This window comes from Cheilinus undulatus, linkage group 9 (genome assembly GCF_018320785.1).
Source record: "Cheilinus undulatus linkage group 9, ASM1832078v1, whole genome shotgun sequence".
In the NCBI taxonomy this organism is placed as follows: Eukaryota; Metazoa; Chordata; class Actinopteri; order Labriformes; family Labridae; genus Cheilinus; species Cheilinus undulatus.
The window spans coordinates 25,624,178-25,647,622 of NC_054873.1; the positions used below are offsets into that span (position 1 = coordinate 25,624,178).

The 23,445-nt window shown below is 39.5% G+C and overlaps 2 protein-coding genes across 9 annotated transcripts; one reads left to right on the forward strand and one right to left on the reverse strand.

Annotated features, from left to right (window-relative positions):
* Positions 1 to 271: 271 nt before the first annotated feature.
* Positions 272 to 18,895, reverse strand: ppp6r2b (protein phosphatase 6, regulatory subunit 2b). 8 transcript variants are annotated; one of them, XM_041795695.1, is made up of 26 exons: positions 18,761 to 18,895; positions 16,186 to 16,337; positions 15,929 to 16,080; positions 15,747 to 15,845; positions 15,246 to 15,432; positions 13,713 to 13,850; positions 13,555 to 13,620; positions 13,307 to 13,419; positions 13,111 to 13,224; positions 12,841 to 12,961; positions 12,292 to 12,453; positions 11,978 to 12,208; positions 11,821 to 11,885; positions 11,627 to 11,742; positions 11,440 to 11,525; positions 9,825 to 9,902; positions 9,645 to 9,742; positions 9,503 to 9,560; positions 9,046 to 9,167; positions 8,790 to 8,962; positions 8,512 to 8,668; positions 8,211 to 8,290; positions 7,499 to 7,694; positions 6,690 to 6,713; positions 5,717 to 5,863; positions 272 to 4,965 (listed from the first exon to the last, which is right to left on the reverse strand). In XM_041795695.1, the coding sequence occupies exons 3-26, from the start codon at positions 16,054 to 16,056 to the stop codon at positions 4,932 to 4,934; spliced, it is 2,793 nt and encodes a 930-aa protein (XP_041651629.1). In that variant the 5' UTR covers positions 16,057 to 16,080; positions 16,186 to 16,337; positions 18,761 to 18,895; the 3' UTR covers positions 272 to 4,931. The 8 variants fall into 8 exon arrangements, with proteins under 8 accessions (XP_041651629.1, XP_041651631.1, XP_041651630.1 ...); XM_041795697.1 differs by having other exon boundaries at positions 16,186 to 16,303; positions 18,761 to 18,777; XM_041795696.1 differs by lacking the exon at positions 18,761 to 18,895 and adding an exon at positions 17,956 to 18,223 and having other exon boundaries at positions 16,186 to 16,303.
* dnaja2b (DnaJ heat shock protein family (Hsp40) member A2b) lies at positions 18,820 to 23,359 on the forward strand. The gene is made up of 9 exons (XM_041795699.1): positions 18,820 to 18,975; positions 20,239 to 20,298; positions 20,683 to 20,909; positions 21,004 to 21,084; positions 21,238 to 21,371; positions 21,469 to 21,665; positions 21,815 to 21,959; positions 22,519 to 22,646; positions 22,746 to 23,359. The coding sequence occupies exons 1-9, from the start codon at positions 18,898 to 18,900 to the stop codon at positions 22,932 to 22,934; spliced, it is 1,239 nt and encodes a 412-aa protein (XP_041651633.1). The 5' UTR covers positions 18,820 to 18,897; the 3' UTR covers positions 22,935 to 23,359.
* Positions 23,360 to 23,445: the final 86 nt, after the last annotated feature.

Consider the following 23,445-nt stretch of genomic DNA (forward strand, 5'->3'; position numbering starts at 1 on the left):
CTTTAGCTCCTACCTCTCTGTAACACAAACTCATTTCACCTCTGCCTGCAGCAAAGTAAGATCTATGTGACAGACGAGTTACTGTTTGCACTCAGGGAGACATAGCATTAATTGTTAGTGCGAGAGACACCGTAAAGAGCGGGAAGCTCACCTGCCCCTAAGGTAAACATATTTGTGCCACCAAAGATCTGCTCACATTCTCTCTTGTTTGCACAGTACATGTGTGTCAGAGCAGGATTTAAATGACAGAAAATCAGACTCACACTTCTTCTTGGTCAGACATATTTATTAGGATCATATCTGAATTTACAAGCTAAATTGACAACAGGTAACAGACACATTACTCTCTAAATTAAAGAAAAAAAAAAACACCAGCATCAGTCCACTTTACAAAAAAAGGCATTTTTACAACACAGCTGTCTTTAACACAACTTCCCCCCCCACACACTGACACACACACACTCCTGTATAAGCTACGATATGAGACAGATTTTAAATAGACTCAGAGTAAGAAGCCACACAGGAAACTATTTGTCACCCAGTTAATGTTATGGATGCAGAAACTGATACCAGAATTTAAGAGTACAAGTCTCCGATACTTCTTTAAATGTAGTATAGGGTTTCACTAAGAATGCTAGTAAATGCAGGAATCCAACACCTTTACCAGTTGTGGTTTCAGGTAAATTGCCATGTAAGTGTGATGCTAGCAGAGCATGTAATGATTGTGACATCTGCCAAAATGTAAACAATCTGGGGTTTTCCCTCTCAAAAAATGTATACTTATACGGGCTGTTGAAGGATTAAAATTTTTAATTGTTATTAACATAACAACTAGTGAGTCATCTTTAATCATATCCTTCTTGGTGCATTTTAAAAATCCACTATTTTGCCTTTAAGACTGTTCTTGTGTCATTTTGGATTTTTCTACTGTCTTCAATAAAGGATAATTGACCTACTGTTTGAATACAGACCTGCTTTTACAGGTAGAATGAAGATTATGACATGGACTGAACCACAAAAAGAGGAACTTGTTATGGATTGAATAGGAAATATGGGGACAGTAAAAGGGTAAATGTTTAATAACACATTGAGTGTAGCGATGCAGATGACTTTTGACAAGTCCACTGAGCTGCAAGTTCTTTAAAGTCCCTGTAAAGTGATAAAAAATCTGTAATTTAGGTTTGTTTTAAATCAGGCTACTGTGATTTGAAGCACCGAATTTAAGTCATAAGAAACATCTTAATTTAAAAAGTTAAGCTTCAAAATCATAAAAAATGAAGCAGGCTGTTCTAAGATGGTGTGAGCGTGTCAACTGAATGCACGGAAGCCACTCCACTCACAGGAAAGACAATCCTCTCAAAGCTGAAACCATTCAATTCCCTGATGTTGCTATTCAAAATAAAAGTTTGCAATGGTGAATTATATTGGAGGTTTTTACTTGTGATAGACTTGGCAGGGAAAGAACATGTCTATTGTAATGTGCTTTACAGATCTTTAGCACGACCCTGCTAACGGACAGGAGGGATTGAATTGTCGTTGCTTTGCAAGAGACAGAGCCGCAGGCCACTTATTTGAGTCATCCAGGACCAAAGACGAGTTATATTTGGATGTAAACACAGCTTCAGCAGGTAAAATGTTTGTTCCTGCAGCGCTTTGTTCAAGTGAGAAATAGACAAGTACTCCAGCAATTAGCTTGCCCCCTGACCTTACAGTGGACTATGGCCAGAGCGTAACTGCCTGGCTCTATACCAGAGCACAGAGAAAGAAGTCTGATTTCTGTTGCAAATTACTCTGTTAGGATGCTTTTAATGATCTGTAGGCCAGCACGGCTGATAGATTTGGTCAGCTTACCTCACAATTAACAAAACACATTTGCCATGGCCCAAATGAAACAGACAAGACAGAGGTGAAAAACTTTCTAATCGTCTAATTCCAAAATTTAGTAACATGTAGATCTAAGGTTTTTCCACATGTTTACAGCAACCTTAAATCAACATATCTAATGTGTTAAGAGACAAACTTTGGATTTCACTTTACAGGGACTTAGAGAAATGGGAAATAAAGAAGCAGTGGTAACTAATTTTACATCACTGTGGCTGAAGGGAGATACTGCAGTGGCTTAACAAAAGTGTGTTGAAAGGGACAATAAAGCATGTGATTAATCACAACTAAAAAGTAGTGCACTAACTGTGGACCTAATCACAATTAATCTTGAGAACCACAATATCACATATCCCACTAGTATCAGAGGGGTACTCAGTATCACTTAGTACACTAGTCCAGGTATGGCAGGATCAGCTAGGAAAATGACGTCTGAACATCTTTGTGCATTAGACCAAATGAGATGAATGAAGCTAATGTGCAGATTTATTGGCACTTGAATATGACTGTATTGTTCCTCCTCCCATTATACATATGATCATAATATACTCATAGCTACACTCATACACACACCAGATTCTCACACAAATATGTCAAAAATAAAAAGTCCAGGGTCAGACGCAGTGCTGAGGTTTAGCTAAAGACAAGATGATATATTCTGACCCTGTACACACCCTGACAAGAAGCAGCCCTGTTTTTTTTCTCCTCTTACCCTGACTTAAATCTATGCTTGCTTCTCTGTGCAATTCACTTCAAACAGCTCTGTACTGATAGAGCAGGAAAAAATGCCAGTGATCTTTGATGAATCTTTTATTTATGCGTGGCATCCTCTCCTACTGCTGATAACTCTGTTGCATGACTTCAAATAAGCATTAAAGAAGGAACAAAGACTGCTTTAGATAAAACTAGACCTGTACGACTATTTCAAGAAAGAGGCTACTTCACAGATATGAAAGCCAGCTGTCAACTGGCAGGAAGACACACTTTGGCAGAAAGCATTGAAGATAAACTATTCTAAATATCTACATGATTCACTCATTCAAGTCAAACGTCCCCGCCTCTTTGAGATGGGAATAACGTGGTGACACTTTTCACCACCAAATACAAACCAAAAGTGCTTCTTGAAAAAGTGCTTTCAAAATAAATAAAAACAATCTATGTAAATCATTCCTTAGGCATTTATGCAATTAAAGTCAACTCCTGCCCTGAGAAAGAGAGAGACGAGGAGAAAGAGAAAGTAAAGCATGACTGACTGGCTCACGTAAACTTAAAGATAATTCTGGTTTATATCAAGCTTGGTCTTGTTTTTAAATTGTTATTTAACGTGACTTCTGTATGTTATGATTAGATTATGATTGGGTTGTTACAGCATTCTGTAAAAGAAAGAAAAAGCTAAAAATTTGAATTAAATGATTAAAAAAAAATCCAGATTTACAAAACAACCCTGTTACTCTTTTGCAGATCACAGTTGTGATATTAAAGAAAATGTGCAGGTGATGTGAAAAACTTGATCCAGCACTGTATCTGCATTGTAATGACTGTTATTTAGTATAATTCAGGTTCACATTTGTTTTGGCTTACCACAAGACACATAAGCCAAAAAAAAAAAAAAAAAAGGCTAAATGACAACAGACCCAAGCTTCAATAAACCAAAATGATCTGTTAAGTAAAAAAACACACAGTAGACAATGCAGACTACTGACCCACATTCACACACATCCACTAACATACTCCCAAACCTCTACATAGGAAGCATGTAGCAGAGGAACAGGAACTGATGCTGGGCTATTAACCAAAACACAGACATCATTATTGCCTCATTTCAACAGTACAACACACACATACGCTATACACACGTCGCAACCTGCAAAACAACCGCCTTTCCACACATTGGATTTATTCCAAAAATAGATATAATGTTATATATACTGTTTACATTTATATTACGTTTACATATTACCAATAATAGCCACAACCTAATACAGGTTCAAATTTCACAATGTTACATTTAAACAGCTCTGAGGGTGATATTAATTAAGATGTGCACTTCACTGTGTCCTGTGGGAGTTCTTTTTTTTGCGTGTATTTATAGATTTGGTTGTGTACAAACATATGTGTGATTAGTTGTGTGTGTGCATGTGTGTGTTACACAGGTGTGCTTTCTTTGTACCTGCATACCTCTCCTTTGACCTGAGAATGCCCTCTGTATCTGACAGAGCTTACACACACACAAACACACACAACACACACACCTCTGAGGAACGTGAATTTGTCCGAGGTTTTAGGAGGAAGTGGCACATGATGATTCAAATAAAAAAATAAAAAGCTGTCTATGCTCTATGTGATCAAATCAAAGAAAATCTACCTTGATTAAGAGATGATTATTTTTGCACATGAACCAAATTATTGTCACTTGCACATTAGTAAATGATTAAAATCCTGCCCAGCGTGTGCACTGAAATGCTAAATTAAAAATGGCAGCTAGCTTTGCAAGCATCTTGGCTTTGTAATCTTGGCTAATTATTTGAATACAGTCTTTTACTAAAGTGTAAACAGTCAAATGCTCTGATAGAAAATCCTCTGGGCTGGGATTTAATGCTCTGGGAGCTGACATGCTCAAACAATCTCAAACTCTGATTCTGGATTAAATAAAAAGGTCTACTTATAGACTTTTTTTTAGTATTAAAGTGCCAACGCTGGCACACTGAGTGTAACCTCAGCTCATCATTGTTTGTGTTTCCAGAGTTCATGGGGAAAATCACATTTTTTAAAGCTAGTGTAGACTAACAATTTGGCTTTGGGGTTCTGGCCCTAAAATCAAACATTCCTCTTTGAAGCGGTTCAGTTGTAATTATGCTATGAAAGGAGCAGGAAGGATCAGATGGATGGTTTCCAGCGTACATACTGTGAAGGACCAATTGACCTCAACAATGAGGACCTCCTTCTCTTCTTCAGACACATGAGGGGGTTTCAGAGAACTGCTAACAGGAAGCAAAGGTTGCATGAATGTGTGTTGAATGAGAATTATGAAGGATGTCTGTGCTGCTTCATTAGGCTGGTCCATTAGCAGAGGGCTGTGTCTCTCTGTAAGGTAAAAACAGAATAGAAATATGACAAAACAACTGTGCATTATTAAGAAACTAAAATAAAAAGGAACTTATGCAATGATGTTTACCATTTCATTAAGGATAAATGTTGAAACCTCCAATTAAATAATTTGATTAAAATCTTAGGTAAATGTAGAGCATTTGACAGAATTTTAAACTAAGTTTCCATCTAACTCAAAGTTCAAGGGAATACAAGTTACAGTATTTACTTCTTTTAGCAGAATGTATGTCCACATTGGTAGAATTTTTTTGCAAAGTGTTCCTGATGAAAGTCACAAGCCAAATTGTGTTAGTACAAGTTGCTGGTGCTTTTTTTTCCACTTCGGTGGGATATGTCTCAAGGAAGACCAACACAGTACAATCACACATCTGGTTTGAGGTTTTCAAGGTAAAAGACCAGTTCAGCATTTATGTGGAGAAACTCGACTTGGTGTTATGCATAATATTTTCATTCAGAATTTCTCCCAGCTAAGTTAGGCAATACAATGAACCAAGTCACTTGTAGGGAGAAAACTTTTGAGTAAAGACAGGACTGTGACAGCAGGGAGATGAAGCAAACATGCAGCACACACACGCCTGGCATGAAGACTGTGATGGCACGAACAGTAGTTAGCACGTACCACAGCCGCCATGCAGCAAACACACACCCAGTCTAAAATAGTTGCTTGAATAATCCCTCCCTTTACACGCTAAATTACATTCAGCGTAAAAGAGATTCACAAACTCACTGTGAGACTGCTGCCGACTGGGATGTTGGACTGGCCGTATTTTGGCTGGGACAGTCTCCCTGTTTCTTTCCTTTTTCACTTTCTTTCTCATTGGATTTTTCTTTGTCTGTGATGGAAAGTCCCTCTGCTGGTACCTTATCTGCATCACTGGAAGAGAAAAAAAAAAGTACCATAAAGAAAAACTGCAGATGCCTATTTTTGCTCCTGGCTACATTTCACCCTGGTTATCAGCTTTTAAGCTGTCCACACTGGCCATTAGCATGCCCAGCAAGTTCAGCAACCCTTGCATCCTTTTTCTGACATCAGCAGGATGTGACTGACCCACATTTAAGGGAGTCAGACATACGGTCTCAGGGTTGCGTTAATTTTTTTATGTGGAAATTTCAAACAGGATTTATATAATTGTAACATGCTTGTAGTTGCAATGCTTGTTAGTTGCTTGATAATGTACAGACTTGTTAAAAGGTTGATATGTCGGCTTGGCTGCAACTTCTGTTCATAGCATGCTATCTGACAAACTGTTAGTAGAGAAGGTCAGAAAAATTTAACACACGTTTGGGTCTTAAAAGCATTACTGTAAATGTGGAAGGATTTTTATAATTCAGGCAGAGTTGCTGCTCTTGTTTTTAGGTGTACGACGCCAGACATTTGATTTCTAAAATGCTGAGTGGACTGTTTCATGCCAGGTGGAGACTACTGATGTTTGGTGCTTTGATGCAAATTTAAGATGAGTCTTGAATAGGAAACGAGTTCCTCTAGGTTCTCTATAAGTAATCAGAATTAGTATATGTCTGTGAATAGGACTTGTACTGAATTTATGTCTGGGAGAAAGTGTTACATAACATCCTGTTAGAAGCAACAAGCAAACAGAAACATGTGGCACATCTGTGCTCATGATGGCCTTTTACAACATAAATCCATCATACAACTTCAGGAAAAACATTCCACTCCAGAGGGCCCAAGCACAACATACCGTCTAACTGCTGGTCTGAAAACTCTGGAGTCAAAGAGAGGTGAGAAAGAAAGGAACAGACAGGAGGAGGGCAATATCAGAGGAAAAAAAAAGCAGGAAAAAGTGGAGGCAACATTGTTTGGGGTAAAAGTTTGGGTGAAAGGGTTAGAAGTAACCTTGCAAAGCAGATGGACTGGCCGGATTCCATGTCTGTCAGCAGGCAAAGCCATCTTGCAAAGCTCCAATCTGACACGATTGTGCCAGGTCTGAAGATGGACCTGACCAACCAGCATCATTTGAGAAGAATGAGGCGGCAGCTACAGGTGGGGTTTAAATGTTTTGGGGGAGGGTAGTAATGGCTGCCACCAATGTAATGAGCTCATATGTAGCTACAGTATAGCAACAGTTTCATCAGAACTGAGCCACACTTCTTTATTAAAACAAGAGCAACACTGAAAGCTTCTCTTGGTGGAGAGGATGTTTTTGCTTTTCTTCTGACCAGCCTAGGCATGAGTTTTCAGAGCTATGCATGCCTGCTGCCCCATTTTGTCTTATTGCTCTAATTGGCCTGTAATGAATGTGACAGACAACATGTTTGCCCAATCACCTTTCTGAATTTTTTTAAAGTCCTGCTCTTCCCAAACACTTTGTCTGAGAGCTTTCCCAAATCAGTGTGAAATATCTCTTATGTGATAAATATATATAACAGTCTTTCTGGTGTGCCAAGTTAGGCTAGAAGAGCTCTATAAAGAATGTAGTACAGTTGGGGAAGACACAGCCTTAAGGAAGAGCAACAGCACATCATTAGTATGTGGGTTATGTTTCTGTACCTGCTGAAGACTGCCCTCTCATTTTTGGTGTCCACTGTGAGCCGAATGGTCTCCTTTCCAGCTCCAGTGGTGATGGTCTCACTGGTCGTAGACTCCGTCTTGCTTTCTTCCTCATCGCTATCTGAGCTGCTGGAGGAGGAGGAGTCTGATGCCACCAGTGGAGCTTTCCTTGCAACACACACACTCCACACACACGCTGCAAAAGATGAAGGAGAATGATCGAGCAAAACAATCACAGGGATTGTGTTCTGCTAGTTTTGATACATAGTTTAAGGAGATATATGATGAGACACACACATAGGCATCTATATAGGTTTAGAGATATGTGGACCTACAGCGTATGCTACAGCATAGATATGAATTATAAATCAGGCTTCAAGGCAAATGCAAAACACATTTTTAAAGGGCTCATTTTTGTCCCAAAAAAGGTACATAACCTATTTCAAAATTTGCAAAAGCCACAGAGCACAGCTACACCATTTGCTTTCTGCAGCTGTCCGTTACATTTTAGCATTTGTGAATGTATAATTTAAGTAGTTCTTTTTGTTTTGCTTGTCCTGGTTTTCCAGCGGCAAATGCAGCACAGTCATTTTGCAAATTTGTCCTTCTACCATGTTTTTTTTTTTTTTTTTTTTTAATTTGTCAATTTAAACATAATAGTAAATTCTACATCTTATATTATCCTTTAAATTGCAATATTGCAGAAACTTACGGTTCTGGTTTAATTTCGTGTTATCTGATCCACTGAGCTCAGAGTCCACAGGGGAGCTGCATCTGGGTCCTGTTTCAGAGCTGGGAACAGAAAATAAAAACTCTTTGTCTTTTTCTTTTTAAAACTAATTTTTTATAAAATATGCCTTTTCTGTAGCAAAAAAATTAATGACATGATAATTCAAATAAGTTGATTATTAATAAAGAGGATTTATTTCCAAATAAGAAAAAAGAAAGGAAGAAAATGCTTTCAGGCAATTCCTCGACTAATTTTTTAAAATTGAAATCACAATTAGACTGACCAACAGAATGGCTGGAAGTCAGTGAACTTGGCCCATCCTTTCTCCTCTGCTTCTGTGGCAGCTGGTTGGGGGTCTGCAGTGTCCCAGGCTGAAAATCCTGTTCCTGCTGCAGGAGCCTGTGAGTTAACCTCTCCAAAGTCTGCTGTCCAGCCAGAGCCTTCAAAAAAAAAAAAAAAAAAGAGTTTTACTCATACACTGTCCTTAAGCTTCAAGGTCTACTTAGTTTGCCACTGAAAACTGAAACTATTAGCATAACTAAACGATTTAATTTTTCTCACTCTTTGTTGCATCGCTGTGGGCCAGGCTTGAGAAAGGATCCAGATCATCTTTAGGATCCTCCTCCTCCGAGTCTGAGTCTGGTGCTCTGTCAGAGGCCTCAGTACAAGGAGCTGCTGTTCTATCACAAGCTTTACTAGTCGCTGAGCTCTGCGATAAATTTGACCCACCAAACCTTAAACCAAACACAACATTTGAAAACTGTAATAAACAACTCCAGAGGAAACAGTTGAGAGCATCTATATTTACTGTGTCTACCTGTTACGAGACTTAGTTTGTGTTGCAAAGCTGATCTCTTTCTCCTCCCAAATGTCCTCTTCATCATCATCAAATGGCTGAATCCTCTCCTTGGAACACGCCTCAAACACAGCTGTATTAGCCTTCATAGGAAAGAAAGACGGACCAAATGTGTTAAATTCATCAGTGAACATCAAGTGTCCTAATTCTGCATAAGAAGCAGTAAACACTAAACCTTAAAGGAACTATTTATATGGTGGCAATGATTTAAGGGACTGCAGTGTAAAGGGAGATAAAGATGTCTACAGACTGTGGAAGATGGTGATATGTAGTGGTTTTTTTGTAACATTTTATTGTGTTTTCTGGCCTCTTAAAACCATTAAATTCATGATTGCGCTTCATTTACCACAAGACAGTTACAGCTTTTACTTGGAGACTGTTATAAATTTTGTACAAAAAAAAGCCTGAATAGACGTACACTGTCCTGGCCAGCATCAATGTTGATATTGATCTCTGCAATTCGATCAAAAGTTGCCCTGTAATAAAAGCAGAAATCACTTAAATAAAGTACAGTAACAATATTCCACTGTGATAAAGACATAAAAAGTCAGATCATTTACCCAATGCTGTCATCATGATCAGTGAACTCCTCATCGTTGAAGCCAAACTGATCAACAAAGTTAGCTGTCATCTGCTGTATCTGGTAGTCTGAAAACGCCTTTGACATATAGAAAGCAAGTTCAATGTCTCTGCTGAGATGAAGCCTTAATGTTGTTTGTGTGTATTCAGAGTATCTGTACCTGCTGTAATGTCAGTTCTTTAGGGAAGGGGCTCTCCATATCATCCTCTGAGGAAGGACGTGGGTTTCCAGTACCAACCTGGACAAGAAAAATCACCACATATGTCATATTTTAAGTTTGACTGTGTGTGTGTATTTATATAAATACATATAATTGTGACCAGTGTTGGGTAGCGTTACTTTTGAACCTAACTTGTTAGGTTACTGCATTACATACTGAGAAAAGTAACTTGTTACGTTACTTCTAAAACTAACACGTTAGAGTACTTTTGCGTTACTAAATATTAAAACTCTTTATTTACTTGTTCCACTCAGCTGCTGTAAAAACAACAGATAACGACCGCATGTCTTCATTTGAAGGTGCAGACTCTAATGCCAATGTACAGCATAGTTTACAGTCCATAATCTATATCTCTGCAGATGAGAACCCCACTAACAGACAGGAAAACTTTTACAGCTCTTTAACATGCTCACAATCTGACAACAAGCTGAGCAGAGGCAGACAGAATCACTCAAACGCTGTGCGTAATAACAGTGCTCAATTGGAACAGCTGCACAGCTGTTTCAGTGAAAGCAAACGGAGCTTTTAAACTTACGTTTGACCATGATGCTGTTCTTGTCCCTTTTATCCAAAAATCCATCATAATGTAACCTGACCAGCAGATGGATTTGTTTCACACATCCATCTGGAAAACCTTCAATACTAAGCGTTTGGGAAAGGGCAAAGGGTTTGAACAAAACTCGGAGTGTGATTGATGAACTTTCTGTCTGTCACATCTTTACAAGCCAATCAGAGCAACAAAACACGTGATGTAGCCACGACCGAGGTGCGCATGCGCAGCTACAGAGGAATAACACGAATTATGGCGAATGTAGACGTGTCAGTACACAACTTTTGTTGCTTTTGAAAAGAAAACTCAATGCTGCTGTTTGTTCTTCTTTTAACAAAGAAATGTCGTCAAATATAAAACTGGTAAAACTGGTGCTTTAGGAGCATCCATCTAAGCTCGTCTGCCATAACTGCACCGGCCTCTTGTTGCTGCTTGCTCACGTCATGGCTCTGCCACACCTTAATGTACTACCCCTCGTTGCTGATTGGTCCTGTCACTTTCTAACCGGGCCCAAATGGTTAAGACGGGCGCTTTGCAAGATGGATTCACCATAAGAAACAAGGAAACAGGTGTATCCATCTGCTTTGCAAGGTTAATCATAATGGGGATAATTTCAGTGTCATGCTGTCCTCTCTGTTATCTCATGGGCTTAACAAGCTAACAATTGGCACGTAATAGCACAGAATGTTCACCTTCCGCTGGTATGGCACCACGTGCCAACGTGACAACAGAAAGAGAGAAGGAGAAACAGAGCGAATGCTTCAAGGAGCATTTTTCTTTATTTCTCTCTTTTTGAAGCCATGGAAGAGAGAGGAAATTTGGGATTTTTCTTTCAGTAACGGATTACTTTTTGAAAATGTAGCTAAAAACGAGATTACTTGAATTGTAAAACTAACGCTTTGCGTTACTCGTTACAACAAAAAACTAATCTGAGTACTCTAATGGATTACTTTGTAGCGCGTTACCCCAACACTGATTGTGACATAAATGAATGTGTGTGTTTACCAGGTCTATAGTATTCCTCCTATTGGCCTCTGACAGGGTCTGATCCACAAATGTTTCCCAGCGCCCTCTGTAGTCATCTGGTAGCTCTACACCCACATTAACATCATTAGTAAAAGCATTATTCTTTATTATTGATAGTTATAATCTGTATAATAACTTTATTTCTTTAAATAAAATACAAACAAACCTGTTATTAGGCTACTAATCTGAGTGTGAACTGGTCCCTTCTCCAGATTGTGGACAACTGTGTTGGCAATCCTGGTCAGATGTCCCATGTACCCTCTTCTCATACCGCCTTCTGACCTGAACACAGAGAGTACCACACTGAAAGATCCACATGATAACAAAAACAAGACTATGCCATTATCACCAAATCCTTACTGTAATTTATCATTCTCCTCCCAAGCCCCTAGAATCCTCTGGACAAGGTGGCAGTGCTGAAACAACTTGTGAGGACAAACAGAAAGTCAAACAGTTGTTTTAAATCATTTAAAGACATCACATCCTTTGTCACTTTAAGACATATAGAAACACCTACATGTGTCACCATTAGATTATGTGCAGAGTTATCAAGGGTGTCTGAAAGTTCTGAGGTGGTTTCAGATGCAGCCTGATCCTGTGAAGAATTCTGGTTAGGCTTTAATTCTTTCTGAGTTCCTAAGCCTGACTGAAGTCTCATTTCATGGGCGCAGGGCCGGAGAATGGCAGCAACACAGAGCTCCACTTGGAGATGCAGGAAGTTGTTCCACGTGTACTTGAAGAACAAGTCCTAAAAGACATCAAAAGAATACAAACCTTTCATGTCCCTTTCTTAATATTGGGGTGACAAAGCAGCATGTTTGCACATCTCACCAAAAGCAGGTCCATCGTATTGAGATGGCAGAGTTCCTGTGCTACAACTGCGTGGCTTGCAGAGCTCGTGTACAGCAGAGAGGCCACCAGTCGGGCTACGTGGAGACGTGTGTTACCCAACGGCTCCTCCAGCACACCCAGTGTTGTCAGCATGGGACTGCGCTAAAGCATGCAGGGTGAGGCCACAAAGGAAATTAAGGAACAAAAGTCTATCAGTTAAGCAGTCATGTTACATGTAAGTGCTGTATTGTAACATTAGTTTGAATTACAAGCATCACTACTAAACTAATGTAGAAGAAGGATGCAGGAGATATAAAATAAGAAAATTAACCTAATAAATATACAATTTATTGAATGGTCTCGCTCTCTGCAAATGGTCGGACTTGTGCTTGTGAGTAAGCTTTCTTTATTTTTATCTTTTTTAAAATTCTTCGACAGGCATCTGGATAAAGTATTTAGCAGTGTTTTCTGTATGTATAGGAACATGTATTTAGCATGTTTTCTCATAATGCAATGAACCTATAGATGATCATAATGTTGTTCATCTACCTTAGGTGGCTCCAGGAGTAGGTGGTGGAAGTGTTTTAGGTGTGGCTGAATGGCCAGCAGAATGCTGCTGTTAACAGTGTAACTCCTCTCAAATCCCTGAGCATCCATTACACCATCCACCCTGTCACAGACACAGAAAATCAGTCAAATGACAGATTATTAACTCAAAATGATCAAGGGAAGTTGATGGATTTAAAAAAAACAAACAAACTAACAAAAGAGAACTAGATGACATATATTGCAGCACAGATCACATTAGGTCACACTCACACTGGCCTCCTGATTTCCAGTAATGTGAGAAGAACTTGAATCCCATTGACGATACAGCTCTCAGTACGCTCTCCTGAGAACATGTTCTGCAACAGCTGCTCCACAGACTCCTGTCTGTAGAAACACAATGGAGTCAGTCTTCACCTCCACATAATGTTAGAGAGTGAATACGTGTGTATGTGCCTGTATGACTTACGACTCCAGCACAGTAAGTAAAGGATCAGGCTGTGAAATCTCTTGGAGCTGATTCGCCTGGTCCCTGCTCAGACGAATGATGTCACACAAAGTCTGTGATGCATTAGACTGCCTCTGTGAAGAAAAAGTTGAACACAAACAAAAGAAACATCAGTATTTTTAACTATATAAGAGTCGGCAAGTGCTTGTCATTGTATTTTTTAATGAAATAAGTCATGATTGATTTGAAAACATTTAAAGCCCTCATACCTCTTCATCTCTCTCAGGGTGAATGAGCTCTATGAGTCTCTGGGCCAGCTTCTCTTCATTCAGCCACTGTTGAGAAAAATAAAGTCCCATTTTTAATTCCAATGGTGTAAGTGTGTTTGACATAGTATATTATGAGGCGGGATCCATTTCTTTCATACAGTAAGTGTCTCAAGTCGGAGGGGAGGAGGCTCCACACAGCTGATAAGTCTCAGGAGCACATCCATCATGGCTGATGTATCAATATGCTTCAAGACCAAGGAGAGGAATCCCTCCTTGCGTCTAAGAAAACTGATCACCTGAGTGAAAGAGCGCAGAGGAGAAATTGACTGAAACAAAAATAACTGAATGTGTCTAGGCTAAGTTATGACAAGGACTGTAACCTTTTTTGACCTTCATATTTGGTAGCAGTTCACCACTGTAAGGTTTCTTTTCTCAAATTTGACTATATACTGTTTTATGTGGATTACTTCACGTAAGTGCTTTATTTATTACAGATGCAGATCCAGATCAGTGTCAGCAGATATTGACTATTTCTGCTGATATTTACAACTGTAAATATCGCCCTTTATCCACTGTAAATGTAAGCTGTATGTATGTAGAAGTTTGTGGAGTTTCAGGCCGGACCAGCAGACCAACAACAGCTGAAGTCTTTTTTTCTTTTTTTTAATTCTTATTCTTTAAACTCTAACGTGTGTTTTAAGAATTGAGTTTTAGGTCTGAACTGCATGTATCTATCTGTATCAATACCAGTAGCAGCTAAAATTAATTTGGAAATATTGATACAGTGGATACTGGCAACTTCAATACCATATATCCTTGTCTTTTATCTTTATTTCCTTTGTGAGGATTGCATCCAATTTAACTTTTTTTTCTCATATTCTTCTTCTTGTCTATCAGATGTTTGAAATATGCCATACATATTTTGTTGTCTCCATTATCAAACTTATTTTCAATTAACAAATTTGAACCTGCTTTTTAACAAAAACAGAATGACCTTCGAAGCCAGCTCCTTTTGTTATGATACACATACTCAACAAGCATTTTATTCCGACAAAAATATCATTTTTTTCTCTGCAAGCATAACAAGTGGCTGACTCTAAAAGAAAGAAGTTAGATTTGGCCTAGCTGAAAGCCCCATAGGGCCACTTAGAAATGATAAATGTTAAAATTGTAACAGTAAGACGATCTCTGAACACAGTCACAAACTACAGCTTATGAAAATATAATGCTCAGCTATAATATTCCACTCTACACATAAGACTATGTTTGATGTCAGAAGTGGTGTTCAAGGTCATAAGGTCAACTTAATCATTTTAAATCATTGCCATTTTAACATAAATAACAACTTCAAATGCCAGCCCTTTAGACGTTTTGAAGCTATGTTCTTCTGAAATAAGAAGCTGATCTGATGGACAGTCTGACTGACCTTTGAATCCTCAGGCCCAAGTGCAGGCACAGTAAAACTTCAACTAGATGGGCTGTTTGTGTATTACAACATCTGTTTTGGAACTTCAATAGATCTCAAACTTTACAGACATCTTTTTGGGACTTTATTCCAAAGAAAGCACTTTCGATCATTTACCTTTAAGCACCTGTCACACTTTGTGAATTATATCAGGAGAACACAAAAACAACGCTGTCATCCTCTCTAAGTATGCCCTTTGATTTAGCTGTGTGAGTCTGTGTATTACCTGCTCAGTCTTCCGTGTGATGAGGTTCCCAATAGTCTTGCTAAAGAAAGATGCCAGGAGGGGGTTAAGTGGAGATGGCTGCTCCAGGAAGGCATACAGAGATTCCAGCAGAGGTTCCTCATTACCCAGCTTATCATTGATCACTCCCACATCGCATGTCAACAGCTCACATGCTATATTTGGAAACCTGTAAGAGGTGAAGAGAACGCACCTGGCAGTGAAATCAAAACAAAGTTTATTCTTATTTTCTGCCATTGTAAACTTAAAGTGAAGAAAGCTTATTTGGATTTCCATAGGTAGATTATCAAAGTAACTGTGTTCAATGCATTATAATTTGTTTGATAAATGAGATGGTTTAAGAACCATTAAGATTAGAACACACTCAAGTTTTCATCTTTACTACAAAATGGCAGGTCAGAGATATCATTGGTTGCAGAATAAGCAGAACCCATTTTTCTGGAAACAGTATACTACATCAGCACTTTGTGCACAATCACCTACTTAAAGCGCTTTGTCTCTTCTACACCAGCAGGGGGCTCAGTTGTTATCATACGGACCAGTTCTTGCATGCACTGGTCCTGGCACAGGAACAGGAGAAGTCTACAAGTTGATAAGAAGCACCAGTAAACACCAGCAGGTATTACAGTCAATTTAAATGTTTCCAGACTGAATGCTACACAGACCTCCTGTTCTGTGCCTTGCACTCCTGCAGCACATCTTCCTCATCCATGAGCTCAGAGAGTGTGACATCCTCCTTGTCCAGTAAAGCCTCCAGGTGTGAGGATGTGTGTAAGTCAAATTTCCAAAACATGGCTGATATCACAGGCACACTTAGCTGTTGACAAGAAGAGGATTCAACATGGTACCATGGCAAATTAGCTTAGATGTAAACGTTGCATGATTAGCTGTGTGCTAGGATTAACTGTCTGAATGATCTTACATTTGGACCAGGTATGTACACTCAGTCAGGTCTTGCTAAACAGCCATTTGCCTTGTTGACATTTTTGGTCTGGTCATCAGTCAGTATCAGCAAATTCACTCAACGTAAACACGAACACCTGATGCACAAATCCAGAAAAGATTGGCTGCAACCTAGGTAAGAGAGAACAAATATTGCACAGTTCTAACCAGAATGATTTTTTCCATCTTCCATGGAAGCAAAAGAAATATGAAAGTCAGCACTAAGTGCAGAAATGGGTTATGCACTCCTCTCTGGAAAGAGCAGGGAGCAATACATTTGTAATTGGGTTATCTGAACATGTGAGTTGTGGAGGCTTTGAGAATGGCCTCCCACATCCTATCAACAGCTAATGAATGAGGTACTATGGTGCAGAAAAAAAAACAAACTCCAGTGGAGAAATAAACGTAGCTTTAAAGTAAATGATGAATACTTCTGTTCAAAATATGTGAATTAGTTGTGCAAGACTACTGAGTCTTGCATATGAGTTAACTTGAAATGAGGATTGGTGATGATAAGAGTGTGGCAGACAGGAAGAGTCCCGGACAGTGGTGAGCATCCTCGTGTTGTGTCTAAATGAGACCACAAATACAGTAAGGATCCCATGTAAGTAACGTGGCTCCATGATTCAATCAGCTATAGGCTGAAACAAACATAATTTCCTTCATAAACATACCACTTAACCACCATACTTTCGGGGAAATGATCTCCAAGTCAGCAGCAGAATATTAAACCATGTGGTCAAAATATGTCGCTTATTATGCATTTAAAATGACATTTGATGAACAACTAGGGGGGAAATGGATTAGTATTTGAAAATAAGGGCACAGCTTTGACGATATAATGCTGCCTTAGGGTTACTGTTTTCCAATCCCTTCAGTAGGCTTAACAAACAGGTGTTTTAAAGCTCAAACTGTGAAACTAAGGAAATAATCCTTTCCTCGCAGCTAGCTAGTTATGGATTTTAAATGTCAAACAGCATCACAACTATTGTCAGCTGTGACTGAAGCAGGCCTTATTAGCGAGCTATGATCAGCTAGTAAAGGTTACTATTAGCTCTAACGGACATCCGTTATAACAGGGTAACGGGCACATCAGCGCGTATTAATGTTAGCAATTATTAGCTTACAGTTACCGCAACTTCACGTTAAGTGAGCTAGCATATCTCAAATTACCAGTTTCTGTCAATGCGCTTCTACGGCTTAACAGAGCCTCCTTTCACTTACCGTGGATGAACATGAAACAACTTGCTAGCAATATCGCTGTCATGCTGCTAACGTTGTTTCAGTGAGGTACCTGTGGTTAACTATGGTTACATCAAAAGCTCACATCGGTTAGTTGTCGGTGACGGCTGCACGGCTAACGTTAGGAGGGACGATGTCCTCATCCACTTAGACGGTTCACCATTTGACAGTGAGACGCACCACATAGGCTTTAGGTCTGCTTACATGTTTTCTCGATAAAGACAAGCATCTTTTACCTTTTGTCCATCATTTTACCAGTCGTCATCTGCGCGCTTAACGGCAACTCAGCGACTTTGGCTGTCAGGTCACCCAGAGGCCCATGCCTGGCTGTTCATGTCTGCGTTGTTAGCTTGGAGATACTACTACCCTTTCCCGGTTGCAATGTCATTTACGCTGCTGTTACACGGTGGTAGGTCTGTGGATCGGCTGAGTTGACACTGTTCAAATTATACATCAGCAGGCAGCCAACAAAATATCTGTCAGATTTGGAAATCAAAATGGCGGATACCTAAAACGTAATCAAAAGTTCAGCTGTCCATCAACTGTGTAAACACCAAACCAACTCTATATTTATTTGCCGTCATCGTGAAGAATAACTGCTGTCAGGAGCAGCGCCGAGGACTGCAGTGAAATGTACGTGATGTTCGGAGTCAAAGTCTCACATGCAACCCTGCTAGATACTAAGTAAACACCCTCTTACCGCGTCAAAGAAGATATTTGCCCTATTAGTAAATAGTAGCAGGCATATTGAACATAGTCCTCGCTGAGAGTACCCAATATTTAACTATTCATACATCTAATTTACATTGCAAAAGATGCTGCAACAAGCTTTAAATGAATTACAAAATACAGAAAGTCAAAGCTCTAACATCCATGCTATTGTGATTCTAATCAACACCAGCAGCAGTGCCCCATCATTCTTAATCATTTTGCCATATAAACATCTACAGTAGGCTTTCGGAGCTTAACTAAACCCCTGAATATCTTTGTTTTTCTTGCACCCTTTGCTTCTGTATAAATATTTAAATAATGAAAAGATGCGATTTAAAAAAAATCGAAATTGAATAATGCGTGGCTTCTAGTCATTTCAGAATGAGCTGTTATGATAGCATGTTGCCTGCAGTAATCCCAGTTTCTGGTTTTCAAATTAAAAATTCGGATACAATATTTGAAGCAGGTGTCACCATGAAATAACAGCCACTGTGGATAATACTTTTTCGTTTGGGTTTTTTCACCCCCAGTACTTAATAACATAAATACGCCCTGGGTGCATAAACACTGGTATTTTTCCCATTTGTCCTATAAAATCATACTTCTATGTTTGTGTTCCTGAGTGGGTGTTTGTCGTAGTATCTGGCAACCCTGGACAGTCCCAGCCGGTGAATGTTGCGTCGGCTCGACTCTCAGCTGAAGCTTCGCAGAAGGTCTCTCTGTTTAGCCGGCTAGCATCATGGCGAACGTCGTGGATACAAAGCTATACGACATCCTTGGAGTTTCACCATCTGCTTCAGAGAATGAACTGAAAAAGGTACGGAGCCTTTGAATGAGGGCGAAATGTGTGAGAGTAAGAACAGACTGAGAAAAAAACAAGTAAAAGCTGAAACCAGTGCAATGTGGCCTGTATCGTAAGCTACCAGATATACCGTTGGCTATAGATGCACAGAAGCAACTGAGCTAGCGTTAAGCTAAGCTAATGTTAGCAAGATAACTATGCGGTATTTTATGGATGTCGTATTTGAAGAGAAATCACAGTACCCACCTATAATCGATATGCTTGGATTATTAGTCATTTCAGGCATTTCTATTCTATTTCTAAACATGAAGCGAGCCCTCCCGGAAACAGAAACACGTTTGACCACGAGTGTAGCTTGCCGGCTATTAGCGTCGGGTGGAAAACCTCATTCCAGTAAATAGCCTTCACCAAAACCAAGCTTTAACCATACAAGTAACGTTAACATTCGAGCTCAGTGGCCTAAAATATTAAGTGCTTAACCCCTCTTCTTGTGAGCTTATGGCTATGGCGTGGAAAAAGTAAGCTAAATTAGCTTCTGGGGTTGAATGTATCACGAGTTAACCTTTTCCTATGAGCTAACGAGCGCTAGCAACTCGTCGTGTAACTACTGTATACTTAGCGTTAGCCAACACGTACGTTGTTGTAAAACAAACTTCAACATTGGACAGCTACGATATTTGAATCAATTCAGCTACGTTCCTTGTTATGTCTGACTTTAAACAGTCAACAACATGTCTGAGGGCGTCTGAGTTTATCTTACATTGACATTTTTGTACAGGGAAACCTGATGTGTAACTAATGTTGGACAGATTCTACCAATAATAGCCTTTATTTCAAAGAAAATTTAACATATTGGGTGCTCATAACTTGGCAAAGCGTTATGTGATCTCCATTTCGAGAAAACGTGCTTTACATTTCATAATAAGTGCATTTTATAGTATTCCAGAAGTCATTACATTTATGTATTTATCCTCTTTACATCCCTGATGCTAAAGCAGGTGAATTCATCAGCTACAGATTTATGGACGTCAGTGTTGAAGTTGTCCTCACACAAACATGTTTAAGGGAGTGAGATGTCAAAGGCAGCGAAGCTCATGCTTGTGTCCTGATGTTTTTGACAGCAGGCCCACAAGTCAAGCCCTTGGCATGTAAGGCTGGTAGCCTGGTGCAGACAGTTAATACACTTAGTGCTTTGCTTTCAAAGGCATTAAACATATTGGCCCTGAACTCATAGTGATCGCACAAATTTATTGTCTCTGATTTGTTTGTTTTTTTCAGGCCTACCGCAAATTGGCTAAGGAGTACCACCCTGACAAAAACCCTGATGCTGGAGACAAGGTAAGATGATCAAAACATCTCATCATCTCTTACAGCATCAGCAGTACCAAAGACAGCAGTTTAGATGCTCAACAGTTGGGACGGATAATGTTGATATTGTTTGTCATTGACACAGCCCAACTCTTTGAGGAATAACTAGACACAGATCAGAGCGTAGAGCATGAAACAGCTTTTCCCAAGCAAGAAGCGCATCAGCTGATTTATTCCTCGGAGTCTGTTGGACTGTTACTTTAGACTAAATTGCTTCATTTATTTCTTTTTACTCAATTCAAAGGACAAATTAAAATAAACTAGAATATTCCTTTGGTTTTGACATAGTGTTTTTGTTTTGTTCATTCTGTCAACTTGTCTCTTAGTCATGATTTGTTTCTTTTCATTTTCCAGTTTAAAGAGATCAGTTTTGCATATGAGGTGCTGACAAACCCAGAAAAGAAGGAGCTTTATGATCGCTATGGAGAACAGGGTCTACGGGAGGGAGGAGGTGGAGGACCAGGAATGGACGATATCTTTTCTCATATTTTTGGTGGAGGACTTTTTGGGTTTATGGGGGGGCAGGGCAGAGGACGTAACGGAGGCAGGAGAAGAGGAGAGGATATGGTTCACCCTCTAAAGTAAGTATGTTAACCTGAAATTGAGTTTGGGTGTTTCAGCTGGTAGTTAAAATATAATTTGTTGTTTAAATCTCTTGACTCTTTTTCTATACAGAGTTTCACTTGAAGACCTCTATAATGGAAAAACAACCAAACTTCAGCTTAGTAAGAATGTGCTGTGTGGTGCTTGTAATGGGTGAGTTTCCTATGATATTTCATTTAAACACATAAAACAACATATTGTTTAAAGTTTCAGTGTCCTGACAAAAGATAGCTTGTAACGGCAACATTTTTTTGAATTGTATGGATTCCTGTTGACTGTGTTAATTCTTAACTGTTTGCATTTCAGTCAGGGGGGTAAGGCAGGAGCTGTACAGAAGTGTGTAGCATGCAGAGGGCGAGGTATGAGGATCATGATCAGACAACTGGCTCCTGGCATGGTCCAACAGATGCAGTCCGTCTGCACAGACTGCAATGGAGAGGGTAATATGTCCATAAACACCCACCTGACAAAGTTATAGATTATGTAATAGAGTATATCAGCTCTTTGGAATCATTCAATCTGTGTTTGTGTGTGCAGGTGAAGTAATAAATGAGAAGGACCGCTGCAGAAAGTGTGAGGGTCATAAAGTGTGTAAGGAGACCAAGCTTCTAGAGGTGCATGTGGACAAAGGCATGAGACATGGACAGAAGATCACATTCTCTGGTGAAGCTGACCAAGCACCAGGCGTTGAACCAGGGGATATAGTCCTGGTGCTGCAGGAGAAAGAACATGAGGTAAGATAACCAGTTTCTGGCATGTATTTCAAAGATGAATATACTTTGACATCACAGATAAGAGGATAGTTGTTATTTTTTTCTACATTTATTCGACGAGAATGTTATGATAAACTGAAGCAACAATTTTGGCTTGCAATCTCTACCAGGATTTCCGTCGTGAAGGCAGTGACCTTCACATGGTCCAGCGTATTGGACTGGTTGAAGCACTTTGTGGCTTCCAGATGACTGTCACACACCTTGATGGACGTCAATTGCTTGTCAAATACCCTCCCGGCAAGGTCATTGAGCCAGGTAAACATGCTGTCTAACAACGGTCATTAATTTTAAGTGTCATAACATTTGTGTTGTTTTATTCATGCAGAGTTTTTATTTAGGTCATTTGTGTTTCCTTCCCTTTTATCACTGCAGTTCAGACTCTGAAAGAGCATGCCTCTTTGCATGTTGTACAAGAGATGAATAGAATAAAAAGTAATTGTGGTTTTTGTGGGATGTTATCCTCTCTAACACCATTGGAGGGCAGCCTAATCCAGTTTAAAGTGGAATCCCAAAAAATGATGCAGTTTGCATTGTTAGCAAAGTGAAAAATAAATCTCAGCAATAAGCCAAATTACTGGTTAATTGTTGATGTCCCAGCTAAATATATAGATTTTTCACAATTTTGCTGTCATTTACTTAAATGTTCTTTAACTTTTATATTGTAACATGCCATTGCTTATTAAGAAAAGTAGTTTACATTTTAAGCACTTGAGAATTATGCGTCCCTGCTTGTATTTATAACAACGTACTAAATGTCGAGTTTGTTCTAGAGGCCTAATCATTTAACTTTTTTGTGGATGGGTGTGTGTAACAGGCTGTATTCGAATGGTAAAGGGAGAGGGGATGCCTCAGTACAGAAACCCTTTTGAAAAGGGAGACCTTTATGTCAAGTTTGATGTCCAATTCCCTGAAAACAACTGGATCAGCCCTGAAAAACTGAATGTGAGTTACTATTCTGAAACGTTTCAGTTCAGCAAATTTTAATACCACTAGTTTGGTTATGTTGTGTTTTCTTTTTATGATTCAACCACTTTCTTTCAGGAACTTGAGTGCTTGCTGCCTGCCCGTGCTGAGAATCCTGTAATCACGGCAGATGCGGAGGAAGTTGACCTGACTGATTACGACAGAAGTCAAGGTTTAGGAGGTGGAGCTAGGCGAGAGGCCTACAATGATAGCTCTGATGAAGAAGGGGGCCATCATGGTCCAGGGGTGCAGTGTGCACACCAATAGAAGGACTCATACATGAAGACATGCCCACACAAAGACATGAACATCCCTCAAGTCCCATTGCTAACACCATTCAAGACTTGATGTTCGTACAAACACAGTTCTCTCCTTTCATGATTCCCATGAGAAAGAAGAGAAACACAAATACACACCTGCACATATATCAACCCTCCTCAGTTCCATGGTGCCCATAAGTCAGAGATAATGCTGGATATGTGATGACCGTTTATGTTTATGGACAGTAGTGCTCATCTACGCTTCCAGCAAGAAGGTGATTTCACACTCAGAGGTTCACTGACTGAACTCAACTTGGATCGCTCTGTTTTTCATCACAAGCTTTTACCTTCCACTGTGGGAAACACCAGTCTAGTGTATAAAATAAATGCAAATATTGTTGATTATATTGTATAAGGTGTAGTTTAGTTCGTCACAAATAAGCGCATGCTGCTTTCTTGCTGAAGATCTTGCACATGTAGATCCAGCATCTGGACACAACCGAGAAATCTGACATCAC